This window comes from Canis lupus, chromosome 36 (assembly GCF_011100685.1).
Source record: "Canis lupus familiaris isolate Mischka breed German Shepherd chromosome 36, alternate assembly UU_Cfam_GSD_1.0, whole genome shotgun sequence".
In the NCBI taxonomy this organism is placed as follows: Eukaryota; Metazoa; Chordata; class Mammalia; order Carnivora; family Canidae; genus Canis; species Canis lupus.
Window position 1 is genome coordinate 5,326,466 of NC_049257.1, and position 12,885 is coordinate 5,339,350.

Genomic DNA, 12,885 nt, shown 5'->3' on the forward strand with positions numbered 1-12,885 from the left:
TAAAAATGCTACCAGATGAATGGAACATGCTCTAAAACTTAGGGTGAATTTTGTGAAAACTGTAGATTCATTATTCCATGGATATTTTATATCAACCAAATTTGTTTGTAAGAATGAGTAGGGCGCCTTGAGTAGTCTAAACTTAGAGGTTAAAATAGAGCAAAGAATGCTAAATTATTTAAGGATCACTTCTTTTCTTTGGGGAGTAACTATTTTAAGTAAAGGAATTTTTCTCTTAGTCATTCATAAAAACAAATCTCAAATGTTTGGGTTTTACAGCTAATCTGTAATTCAAAAGCAAATGTCAAAGTAATTCGTAAAAGTTCACATATAATAAATATGGGATATATCTGATATATAAGTCAAGAGGGACATGAACATGATTTAAAATGAGTATCTCTGAAAGATATATGGAATACAGCTATTATTTTGAATATATGGTATTTGGTGCCTGGTACAAAGTAGAGGCCACTACATGATGCTAACTATTTGGGCTTGAGCAAAGAAGGTGAAAAACCAGTTTTAATTGTTAGAGGATAAAGTAAAAGAACTAACTCTTCATGTCAGCTACATCCGTTGTCATATATATGATAGAAAGTGCACGAACTAAGCTCCCTACTTATTTTGCATTTAGTTATCTTAGTATTTCTTAGCATTACAAAAAAAAAAGAATTGGTAGAAATATAAGACATTTTAAGAATGCAGTGAATGTAGCAGATAATGTTAGTAACTGGAATGTTTACAAGAGTTGAAAGGGTCTTCAAAATATTTAGATTAACAACTATCATGTGAACAGAATAGAAAACAACTTCAGTAAGAATTATAAACAATATTCAACGGAATGAGAATCAAGATTTTTAAAAATAAGAGAGAACATATTTGGTAGGTTCCTTCAAAAAGCTCAAAATAAGGAGAAAAGTATCAAACTAATACAGTATTTAAGACTTAAACTGTCAAGTAAAGCATACATTATTTTGACAATAAGTAAAGTACAATTAAGAAAGATTTAGAGGTTGGGAAAAATAGGACAAAGTAAATTAGTTATAGTATTTCTTAAATGAAAACACTTACAACTTTCATAATTGATTTTTCCCATGCTATTGATTTCTGTAACTGCTGAATGCACAGAGCTACCTGTGCAGCACTGCGAGCTTCTGATAATGCCCTTCTCCATACCCTGAGCCCTGGAGCAATATCCTCTTCAATTCTGCATTGAAATATAGAAAAATTAAGTAGGTCATATCCACATTTATGGTTACTGAATGTGAAACAATCATCACACTGAAAGCCAAGCAATGACAAAAACATGTAACAGCCAATAAGAATAAGGTTTAAGCAACTAAATTTGATGTAGTGCACAGACTGTGGCTACGTGCCTCAAAGCTTAGTCACAACCAGGTAAATGTAAGATCACTTTGCAGGATTATCAACGCACATAACAAAAAAAAAAATGTTTTTACAAAGCACCATGCAAATAGCATGATCCATATGGATCACAGACATACAAGAAGATACATAGATAACAGGCAATAGAAAATAGGCTCCAATTAGCAAAGAAGCACAATAATTTTTCAAGTTAATCTCAATAACCTACCCGTCACCATCACCACTAATGGATGGTGCAGGAGCAGGGACAGTAACTGTGCCCACATTATCCAGTTTGATCTGAATGGTGGTACTTAAGGGGCTCTTCAGATACCTTCTCTCAATGTTCCGCTCCAAATCAGCCAGCCTGGTTACAGCTATATCTAGGGGGTTGTCACTCTTCCGTTCTAGAGCATGTGCACTGCTTTCTTCTTCGCCAGTAAATTCTCCATCATGCTCCTTGCACAATTTAGAAAATGACTTATGTTCAAAATATACCAAGTCCTCCCTTTCTGATGCAGGCTCTGGACACATCCAACCCTATATATCAAGAGAATAATGTTATTATGGTTTCCTCTTAAGATTCCTGATGGGTGAATGACCTGTACTTAAAATACAGCAGCAGACACCAGCAGATCTCAAGGATCTTTACTGAAAGTTTTTATCTTGTGTTTCCTAATGCTAGGTAGAGACAAGAACAGAAAATTACAAGAAACAGTTGTAAGAAAAGTTTGAAGAAGAAAATTGAATAGCTTTTGATCTCATGAAAGGTGTAATGAAATATCAGTAAAGTATTCTGAAGGACTTGAGAATAAAAACTTATTAATTTCATGGGACCACTTAAATGGAAAACTCTTGGTAGTCTTTGAACTTTGCTCTTCTTTTCCATTCTCACTTCTTCCATCACTCTTCTGTACTTACCATTTTTCCTTCAGCCACAGGAGTTTTGCCTAAACTGTTTTATTTGTCTGTATGTCAAGGAATCCTTCCCTGACCTCCTATTAGGAGGTTAAGTCTCCCTGTTACAGGCTTTCATAGAACTACATAGTACTCCATAGCCTTGTGGTAGTCACAATTTTATAGTACTATGATTATTTGATTAACATTTTTTACCTCTAAATTCCATGAGGGCAGGGGCCATGTCTGCTGTTAGTCATTTTATCTCCAGCAGAGTAAAGGCAAACAGATGGCACTCGATATATATATATATATGTTGATTGAATAAATAAATGATCTTACAACTTAGCTTGCTTATATCAATCCTCTGGCCTAAATCCTTCAAAGATTCCCTACTATTTAACAAAGTCTGTATTTTTACCATAACATTTGAGTACATCAATCTAACTCTTTCTCACATGTTCCCCATTTATGTACCCTTCACTGGAGTCACATTCCATGACTTGCCACTCCACATATACGTTCTGAGCCTCCTGGTCCTGGTGCTCCACTCATGCTGTTTGCTTTTCCTAGTATGGTATTCCCTGTTCTCTGACCATTGGAAGCTTTGTCATCTTCTCAAATTCCCTCTCGACTTCTCCATGAAATCTTCCCTGATCTTTCTCATATCTCCCCACCAGAAGACATATATTATTTTTCAAAATTCACGCAGGACTCTGTACTTGTCTGTGATCAGTCAGTAGATTCTACGGAAATGTATACATGTCTTATCTCCCTATTATTTGACAAGCTTTCTGAGGACAGAAACCAACTTGTATCCAATTTTGTGATGTGCACTGCCTGACATGGAATAGGCACTGAGTAAATAAACAAAATGAACATTATGCTTTTTATTAAATCTCTTTAGTGATAATTATTTTGTCTTGTATATTGGGATCAATTCTTTCTCATTAACTCAGTAGAATATTTATATTTAGAAAGTAGGAAATTATAAATAGTATGCATAGATGCAGGTTGAATGGCTTCATTCTTACAGTTTGAAAGAGATGCTACACACCACTTAAAAAAATTCCACTTAACTGAGAACACAGCTAAAAATATCTAAGAGCCAATAATGTGATAAGGTCATTGCACCAAAATTTGAGTATACCTCCAGGAAAATGCTTCACACATATATAAAGTACTTTATATATAACTTAGAAAAAATGTGATGATGAGCTTTTCCAAAACATAGCCAATCAGAACTGGCAAATTAGATTGGGGGGGAGGGGAGATGGAGGGAAATAGGGCTAGTAGAACTAATCAAATTTAAACCAGCAAGTAGTAACAACTGACCATGAAAGAAAACAGACTATAGAAAGCCAATATCATACATAGGTTAAAAAGCAAAGCACACTAGGATCATTTAATATAGAAGCAAAACTTCTTCACATTTCCCGAGGGAATCATTATCTAATCATTGGTCTTCATACTAAAGATAGCACGTCACCGAGATAATTTAAATCAAACTCCTTATTCTCAATTTAAGAAGGCAGTGTAATACATAAGCGATCCAACAAATATGTTAAAAAAATTTTAGCACTAAATTGAATAATTATCATTTCTCCAGAAAATTAACTTGTGTAGAAGAGTTCATTTGTTGAGAATGTCAGATAAATGAGGCATTTTTATATTGTATTAGAGTACCAGGAAAAATATTTGTATAGTTGGCTGGCACAATAGTTTCACCAAATGATAAACTTCCTAAAGTTGGTAATTATGTTTGTGGCAAGAAAGGGATATTTTATTAGCTCTGGAAAATGTTATTTTTTGGAGATCTCTGAAAGTTTCCAAAAGCTAGCATAACAGTAATTTTGAAGAAATATTTTAATTATTAGATAGGATAGTATTATAGCAAAAGTTTCTCATTCTGGATAAAATGTGAAATATCAAATAAAATTACATGGAAACAACATTTTTTAAAGCTTTTCAGGTGTCTGTCTCATGCACCATCAATCCATTTATTCTCAGAGATATCACCTTATTGTCAATTGAGAAGACCTTCATACTCCTCTTTACAAAACCAAAAAATCCTGCACAAAGGTAAAGCTTTCCTTTCCTTTGCCTTTCCCTTGGAAGCCAGGCTAATAGTGACAATGGTAATGCCCAGTAGATAAATACCTAAATTAAAACTTTACATAGATATGTAGAATGTTATGTTATGTGCGAGTGTGTGTGTACCATAATATGCCACATATTCATATACGTCTCTATTCTCCAATTTTACATTATTCAAATTAAATTAAAGTTATACAGAGTGAAAGTCTGATATACAACATGGCTTGTGTAGAGGTGCTTCTTGGTCCTACATGAAACACTGTTGTAGGAGTTTAATAGAGCATTATATCATCATGGGTAAAACTGAAATTCTGCTTGAGGTAAAGAACTGCATACCAGAAATGATAGTTTGGATTGTCATTAAGGAGGCAGCAACATTTAGTAAAAAGACATGGGTTCTGGAGTTACACAGTCTTGGTTTGAACCCACATTTAGCCACTTATTGTAAGACCACTGGCAGGTTACTTACTTTGAGCCTTGTTCCTTACCTGTAAGATGGGGAAAATTAATTCAGGATCATTTTGAGAATTAAATGAGATAAAATGAAAATATTTAACACAGTAACTGGCATATGTCAGGCAGATAATAAATATTAGTTACCTTCCATTATCCTAAAAACAGATTTTATTCCAAGTTAATTTTACCTTCACTTGTAAACTTGCTGATGCAACTCTCCTTTCTAGATCTTCCACCTGTTGAAGAATACTCAAATCCATTTCCATTGCTTGTTCTTCTACTGACCAGTTCTCCACAATATCTCGAGTTACCTGGTTTTCTTCATTTTCATTTAATTCAATAATGGCAACTACATTTGAAAAGAAATCCAATTTATTCCCCAATGATTTCTTTCAGAAAGTAAATAAAATTCCAGAGGTAAAACATGCATGTAACTTAATATATATAAATGCACTTGTGCATATGTAGGAAGCTTACTTTTTAAAAAAATTTTTTTCAGGGTTCTAAAAGGTTTATTCCTTTCTTTTTTAAAATTTAAATTCAATTAGTTAACATACAATGTACTATTGGTTTCAGAGGTAGAGGTCAGTGATTCATCAGTCTTATATAATACCCAGTGTTCATTATATCATGCAGGGTTTTAAAAGTAGGAATATTCTTATTTAAGAAACAACACAATAGGTCTGAAAGTTGTAAAAAATTATAAGAAAGTAATGCCAATTTGAGAAATGTAAATAATTACTATTTTTTGAGAAAAATAGAAAAAATGCCTGTTAGTAATAAATTAAGACATACTAAAATACATTTTAATGGAAAACAATTAATTTTCATAAATAAGCAAGAGAGCAGAAATCTCTTTTAGGTACCTACCATCCTTATTCTTGATGCAGGCTTGAGTAATATAATCCAAGTGCTTCTGAATTTGTTTCTGTAATGCCTTTTCTCTGATTCCTCTGAGATGTAGCACTTTGAGCAAAGCTTTTAGGTCCTCTGGATCAATGATTCTCCACCAACCAAATTGCATTTCTAAGTCAAGATAAATATGTACATCTCTTACAAATATCCTGAATATGAATTAATGGCACAATGCAAATCAAAAGATTTATAATTATAATTATGTATATAACTATCGGAGATTCAGTTATAATATAGGACTCTATTAACAATGAAATAAAGTAAGTGGCTGAAAACTATCTCAATGTACCTACCTTCTGGAATAGGTTTTGGACTAGGAAAATCTACTGGTTTTGCTACTTCAACAGGTGCAGGTTGAGTTGAAGAGACTTTTTCATTCTGTGGCACTGGAGATTCACTTTTACTTGAAGCAACGTTGGGAGTCAAAAATGAATTACCATTTCCTTCAGATAATCCCAACCCTGATCCCAGACCAGGTAAAGGTGATGTAAATGGAATATTAGAAGTAAGCACGCCTGTGGGCCATCCACAAAACTGGAGTCCCATCATAGATACTCCACTTTTCATCTACAAAAAAACATTTTAAAACGTAACAATCTAAAAAGTTGGGAAAAACGTTTAACATTTACAATTATTTTTTAAGTTCTGAAAACAAAAAAAGGTAATTCAAGAAGCCTCTGCCTTAGACTAGAAATTCATAGTTGTAATGAAGCTTGGTAGTAGCAATTGTGACTCTTCAGTTTTCAAACTGTGGCAGGGATAATACAAATACCCGATTGATTCCCTGGAGTGAGAATTTTCATGGGGTCAAAGATTAAATAAAGCAACACAGGAATGAGTTACAATCAGCAGTACAAACCTGAAGAGGTGATACAGCAAATGGATTGAGGCCAACAGGATTCTGAGCAGATGATCCCAGAAGGGGAGCAGGGCCAGGCGAGGGTGACGTGGATGGTGGCTGAGACTGAGGAGTCACTACAGAAGCAGAAGATACATCAGCATGGGTAAGTGAAGTGTCATCACAAGGGGTTCTTGGCAAAAGGCTGAACCACTGTCTATTCTTTTCCGTCAGTGTTTTTAACAACTGGTCATTGGGTAGAGGACTGTAGAACTTCCCTGGACTACCTGAACTAGTACTAAACAGATTATTAGAATCTGTCTTTTCCATGTTGCTTTGTGTTGCTGTTGATTGAATGCTGCCCAATGAATGTTTTCCACTGTTTTGATAAGACAATGTACATCCATTTGCACTATTATTTGGTTTGGGGGCCATCACATCTGACTCAGGAGGCATCTTAGCTACTTCTAAAAGCTTGCTTAATTTTGAAAAAGAGCCAGGTTTCTGAAGAAACAGATTTGTGTTATCTTTTTCTTTAGGATCTTCCTTTTGCTCACAATGATCTGGATTTGAACAATTTAAAGTATCTTCAGAAGTCTCGAATATTTCTTCTTTGATCTGGATACATTCTGCCTTTTTTAGTTTTTCTCTTTCTTTTGCAATTTCTTCTAGTCCTACAAAAGTGAAAAATATTAAGAAGATCAGTTATCTCAGATCCAACCTATACTTTAATTGTATTTTATTACTATTTATCAAATTATATGCATAAATATATAAATAAACTTTTCTAGATTATTAATATTCTCCATGTTTTTCTTTTTTATAGGCTAGATTTGTTTGCTCTTTGGAAAATTAATGTAATTTTATAATTAATCATTACAAAATTTTAAAACATTAAAAGCCTTAACACACAACAAAAATTATTAACATTTTTGTATAAATTCTTCTAGTTCTCTATGCATACACATATATACATAAGCCTATAAAGTAAAAGAAAGGAAATCCTATTATAATATTCTAACCTACATGTTTTACTGAGTAATGCTCTGTAAACATCCTGATGTATCAATAAATATATAACTGCACCATACATTTTAATGGCAGTATTCAACGGAATATATCATAATTTAAAATCAGTCTTCTGCTGATGACTATTAATAGGTCCTAATTAATTATTCACTATTATAACAGTGCTGTAAATGATGAATGATCTTGTATCTGTATTGTTGGACTTTAAAACTTCTTTTCTGGGAGCACCTGGGTGGCTCAGGGGTTGAGTGTCTGCCTTTGGCTCAGGTGTCATGATTCTGGAGTCCTGGGATGGAGTCCCACATCAGGCTCCTCATGGGGAGCCTCCTTCTCCCTCTGCCTCTCTCTCCTGTGTCTCTCATGAATAAAACAAACAAACAAACAAACAAACAAAAACCTTTTCTGATTTCAGGATAAATTTCTAGAGAAAAAAACCTCACTGAATGTTAGGTTAGGTACTTTTCAGAGTTTTTGCAATATAAATTGTCAACTGCTCTCTAGAAAGTCTAAATCAATATGCATTAATGCCAAAAGTACACAAAATCATCTATTTCCCTATCCCTCAGTGAAACTGAATACCATTGATATTTTTTGTCTTTTTCAATATCTGGGAGGTGAAAATCTAAATTGTATTTTTTTCTGATCACTAGTAAGGCTGATTATCTTTTCATAGGCTTATTGGTATTTCTCCTTTGTGAACATCTGACTCATATTTATGACAATGTTTTTAAAAAAGAATTCAGGGGCACCTGGATGCCTCAGGGGTTGAGCATCTGCCTTTGGCCCAGGTTGTGATCCTGGGGTCCTGGGACTTAGTCCCCCATCAGGCTCCCTGTGGAGAGCCTACTTCTCCCTCTGCCTATGTCTATGTGTTTCTCATGAATAAATAAATAAAATCTTAAAAGAAAAAAGAATTCATAAAAACTCTTAAAAATATAAATCTACTTGATTTGAAAAGTAATAGATGTTCAAGGTAAAATTATTCAGTAATGAGACATATAAGGTAAAAACCCTTTCTGTCTTATTCCATCAATCCCTATTTCTACTCTTCAGAGGTAACCATGGTTAACCAATCATGCCTGTAGACTCTTCTGGAAATCTTATATGCATTCTATTATTTTACACTATTACACAAAGGGAATACTACTCTTTGCTTTTCTGAGACTTAGAATAAAATCCAAACCCCTACATGAGGCCTACAACATTGTATAATCTAGTTCCTGAAAACCTCCACAATCTCTGGCCACTTCTGTCCTTTGTTCTTCCTTTCTGCCTTTTTTCAGCTTCCCAAACATGTAAGTTCTTTTCTTTCTTGGGTCCTTTGCACTGCTCTTCCCTACCCTAGAATACTATTTTATTGACTGGCTCTTTATCGTCATGTTTCTGATTGTTATTTCATCACAGATGTTTTTTCTCTGATCACCTTATCTAAAGTAGGGTCCCTATTCCACTCACCTTAGAATATCATTCTGTATATTTACTTGGCAGAATTTGCCATTAGACACAATAATCTGTTTATTTTCTATACCATTCCCCCTCCCACACACTAGAATTTAAATCAACAAGCTTTACTTAGAGCAATGTCTACCTTGCTTATTATTGGGTCTCAAATGCCTAACATGGCGATTGCTATAAAATCAGGACTCAATAAATATTTTTAAATGATTAAATAAAAGAATGTATTTAATATTTTTCACTATACACTTTCAACAGCTTCCAATGGCAAACATAGAACTAATTACTTCATCAGCTGTGTAATACTCTATTATACAGATATATCATGATTCATTTAACCAGTCTTCTCTTAATGTTTGAAATAGTTCTTACATCCTTCTCTTGAAATTAGTTTCTACCCCAAATTAAAAGCGTCTTCCTCAGACTTATGCTTCTGGCCAATTGGGAGTCACAGGGACTAGATTTATCTCCTTGCATGAAATGACCAAAAAAACCAGACAAAATACATGACACAACCGTTTGTAGGAAACTGGACATGAGATAACCATGAGAGAAAACAAATGCAGCAAGCTCTATGATTGCTCCAGCTTACTGCCTTGGGATGGTTTCCAGGCTCCACCACAGGGAGAAATCTAAGCATAGCTGGTGGATTCCTGAGATAAGTTGGAACTGAGAGTTCAAGGGAGATCCAACTGGCTAGAGAGCTCAGCAGGGAGAGCTGGAGAGGAGAGAGCTGCCTAGAGAGGAACTCCATAGATCTGTGGATGGGCCCCTTGAGTGTTTAGTGAATACGCATCAGTGCTGATGTGTCAGGAACCCACTTCAGACCAGGGAAAGAACCACTTGAAAGGGATTAGAGTTGACACTGCTGGTGCTCCCACAGGCTAGAAATAGTATCTGTTCCTATCAACCAGCTTGGGAAACCTCAAAATTCACAGGCGTCAAGTAGAGTACTCAAGGATCTCCCATCAGTAGTTAGGGAATAATTAGCCCCAGGCTGAGCACAGTCCTAGTCCTGCCTAGCAAATTTTAAAAGCAAAACCTGAAAGGATCAAACTTTTTCCATGTACCTTAACTGTGTTTCAGTTAAACAAAGCTCAAAAATGTTTGTGAGAATTCAAAAAATATTGCTGAAGGTAATTTTACCAAGAAGGTAAAATTCACAACGTCAGGCATCCAATCAAAATTAGGCCTGCAAAGACACAGGAAAACATGACACATACTAACAAGATAGTAGAATTAGCAGGCAAGGACATTAAGTTTGAGAAAATAATGGTCGAAAAAATTCCAAATTTGGGGAAAACTATAAACCACAGACCTAAGAAACTCAACAAACTCCAAGAAACTTGAAGATAACTACACCAAGACATATAATCAAATTGCTTAAAACCAGTGATATAGAAAATCTTAAAGGCAGCTTGCAAAAAATCTTATGCTTCATATAATCTCTATGTACTTCTACACATTTGTCCTGAGAAGGAAACACTACTTCATCACCTCTAATTAGGCAAATGTGAAAAGAGTCACAAATATTCTCTTCATACACCTGTGCTTTGTACAAGTTTTGGTTGCTAAGTACTAATACTGTTCTTGATTTATTCTGAGAACTAGTATCTTAAAAAAAAACAAAAAACAAAAAACAAAAAACCTCTGTTACACATCCAAAAACAAATGGATTAAGCAACCAACCAACCAATTTTTACTGGTTTGAGATTAGTAGATGACTTCCCATTTATATCTAATAAAGTATGTTGAGCTGATGATATATTTTAACACCCTAATTACAGTTGTCTTTAGTTTTTACATTCAAATTGCTTAATTATAAATGGATAAACCTCTAATTAAAATATAAAATTATTTTAAAAATTGGAAAGCATATACAGGATGTTTAGTTTAAAGAAAATCTTTGATTCTAAATAATTTTCTATCTTCATTTCATACAACCCCCTGGTTCCTTCCAGTCCTTCTCGACATGTGCCAATGAGTATTAATAAAACATCTTCAAGACAGAATGAAGAAGAGAAAGACAAGAGATGAAATAGGGACTACTGTTTGCTTGATTCATTTCCCTGGTAGTAAATGTAAGTGCATAATGACAAACAAAATACCATTTCTCAATTAAAACAAATCCTAAAAAGAATATCATGTTTTCTACTGGAAAGGGACTATGTCTTCTTGGGTTTTATCAGAATCACTTTGAACCCTCTCAGTTCATCTAACAGTTGTCACTGGACACTAGGGGTCTACCACTCTAAGTTCAAGTGAAAATTTTTCCTTTGGCTCTCTTTAGTTGGGCTGAAGCAAGCTATATAACCTTCAAATAAATTTTATTTCACTATAAGTAAAACACAGATAAAGAACATAAGGAATGCAAAAACCCTGGCATGGAATATGGGTCTCTATGCAATGGCTTCCTCACTGGACTCAAAGGCACTTTCCTCTTCAGTATAGCATAACCTCAGGAATACTTGCACTGCTTGTTAGCAGTCTTCAGGTCGAGAGTGCTACCATGACCCAGCTCCTAGGAGATTTCTTGCTATTACTGTGGAGAAGACTAAAGGAAGCAGATTCTCATCATTTTATCTCTCTAGGATTGTTCCTTCCCAGTCTGATTCAGAAATGAATGAATGAATGAATGAATTTAGATTCAGGAATTTAAAAAAAGATGTTTGATACCATAATACCCTCTCCCTTCAGGTAAGAGTCCCCCACATATCCGTAACAGGAATTATTATGTTTTATACTTCTAGACCTAATGTTGTAACCACATCTTTTTTTTTTTTTTAAAGATTTTATTTATTCATTCATGAGATACACAGAGAGAGAGGCAGAGACACAGGCAGAGCGAGAAGTAGACTCCATGCAAGGAGCCTGATGTGGGACTCAATCCCAGGACTCCGGGATCACGCCCTGAGCCAAAGGCAAATGCTCAACCGCTGAGCCACCTGGGTGTCCCTGTAACCAGATCTTAATACCAAATGGAAGAGCAACATTCACATCACAGAGTGTGTGCATGTATGTGTGTGTAAATTTAACAACAAACTTGTTTCATTTTCCTTCCAATACCAAATAAATGATCTACAATCTAACTTACCCCAATGGTTAAATATATATAGTGAATTAATAGAAACAAATCCTTGGTTTTAGCTGAGTTGGCCATGGGGCTTACTTCCTTCCCACTTTTCTAAGGGCCATCAAAAGGACTGTAGAGCCTTTAGCTAGCTAATGTCAACACTATTCTCAGGGAACTAGGTATCTACACGTTGCTTCTTGGTATGCATACCATTTAGTGACTGTTCCTAAACCCGAAGATCCCTTAAGAGGTTTACTGCTAGAGAAACTAAGTGCTTGCTTTCTATCCTTTCTCCTAATAACCCATCAATGCAGAACAAGATGTAGGGTATAGTGTTTAATCTCTCGGAGTGTTCTTGTCACATGTCCAAGTCCTATGGAACCACTATGGGACCTGAAGATCCTTTGTACTATTATTTCTCTGCCTATAAATTGCCTTTACTAATAAACTTTGCTACAGTTAGCGCCATGTGTGTCATTAGTGGTTTTTGTAACCATGCATTCTGTATAACAGTTGGTGTCCAACAAAGTCCTACTGTCATGGATTTCTGGAAGGGGAGTATGCAGGGGTGGAAGATTTTCTTCTTGGGGTCAGCATTTAATTCACTTGGAGTTAGGATGGTCTTAGTAGCTGTGCCAAGGATGGCAGTAGCTTTAAAATGTACACTAAACCGGGAGTCTAGTGGCAATAAGGTGGCTTCAAATTCAGTTCTATCCCTCCTTCCTTATTAGCTTAGAGATTTGCATGAGTCCTAAAGTAG

At 35.0% G+C, this 12,885-nt stretch overlaps 1 protein-coding gene across 19 annotated transcripts in view; it reads right to left on the reverse strand.

Annotated features, from left to right (window-relative positions):
* Positions 1-12,885, reverse strand: part of BAZ2B (bromodomain adjacent to zinc finger domain 2B) — a 293,190-nt gene that overhangs the window by 14,991 nt on the left and 265,314 nt on the right. For 14 of the 19 annotated variants that reach the window (XM_038584598.1, XM_038584612.1, XM_038584610.1 and 11 more), the window contains 6 exons: positions 6,590-7,242; positions 6,024-6,297; positions 5,686-5,841; positions 5,004-5,164; positions 1,595-1,905; positions 1,072-1,207 (listed from right to left, as the gene is read on the reverse strand). In XM_038584598.1, the coding sequence (XP_038440526.1) occupies positions 1,072-1,207; positions 1,595-1,905; positions 5,004-5,164; positions 5,686-5,841; positions 6,024-6,297; positions 6,590-7,242 (1,691 nt within the window). The remainder of the gene's footprint in view (positions 1-1,071; positions 1,208-1,594; positions 1,906-5,003; positions 5,165-5,685; positions 5,842-6,023; positions 6,298-6,589; positions 7,243-12,885) is intronic. The other 5 variants (XM_038584607.1, XM_038584615.1, XM_038584614.1 and 2 more) reach the window with 2 other exon arrangements.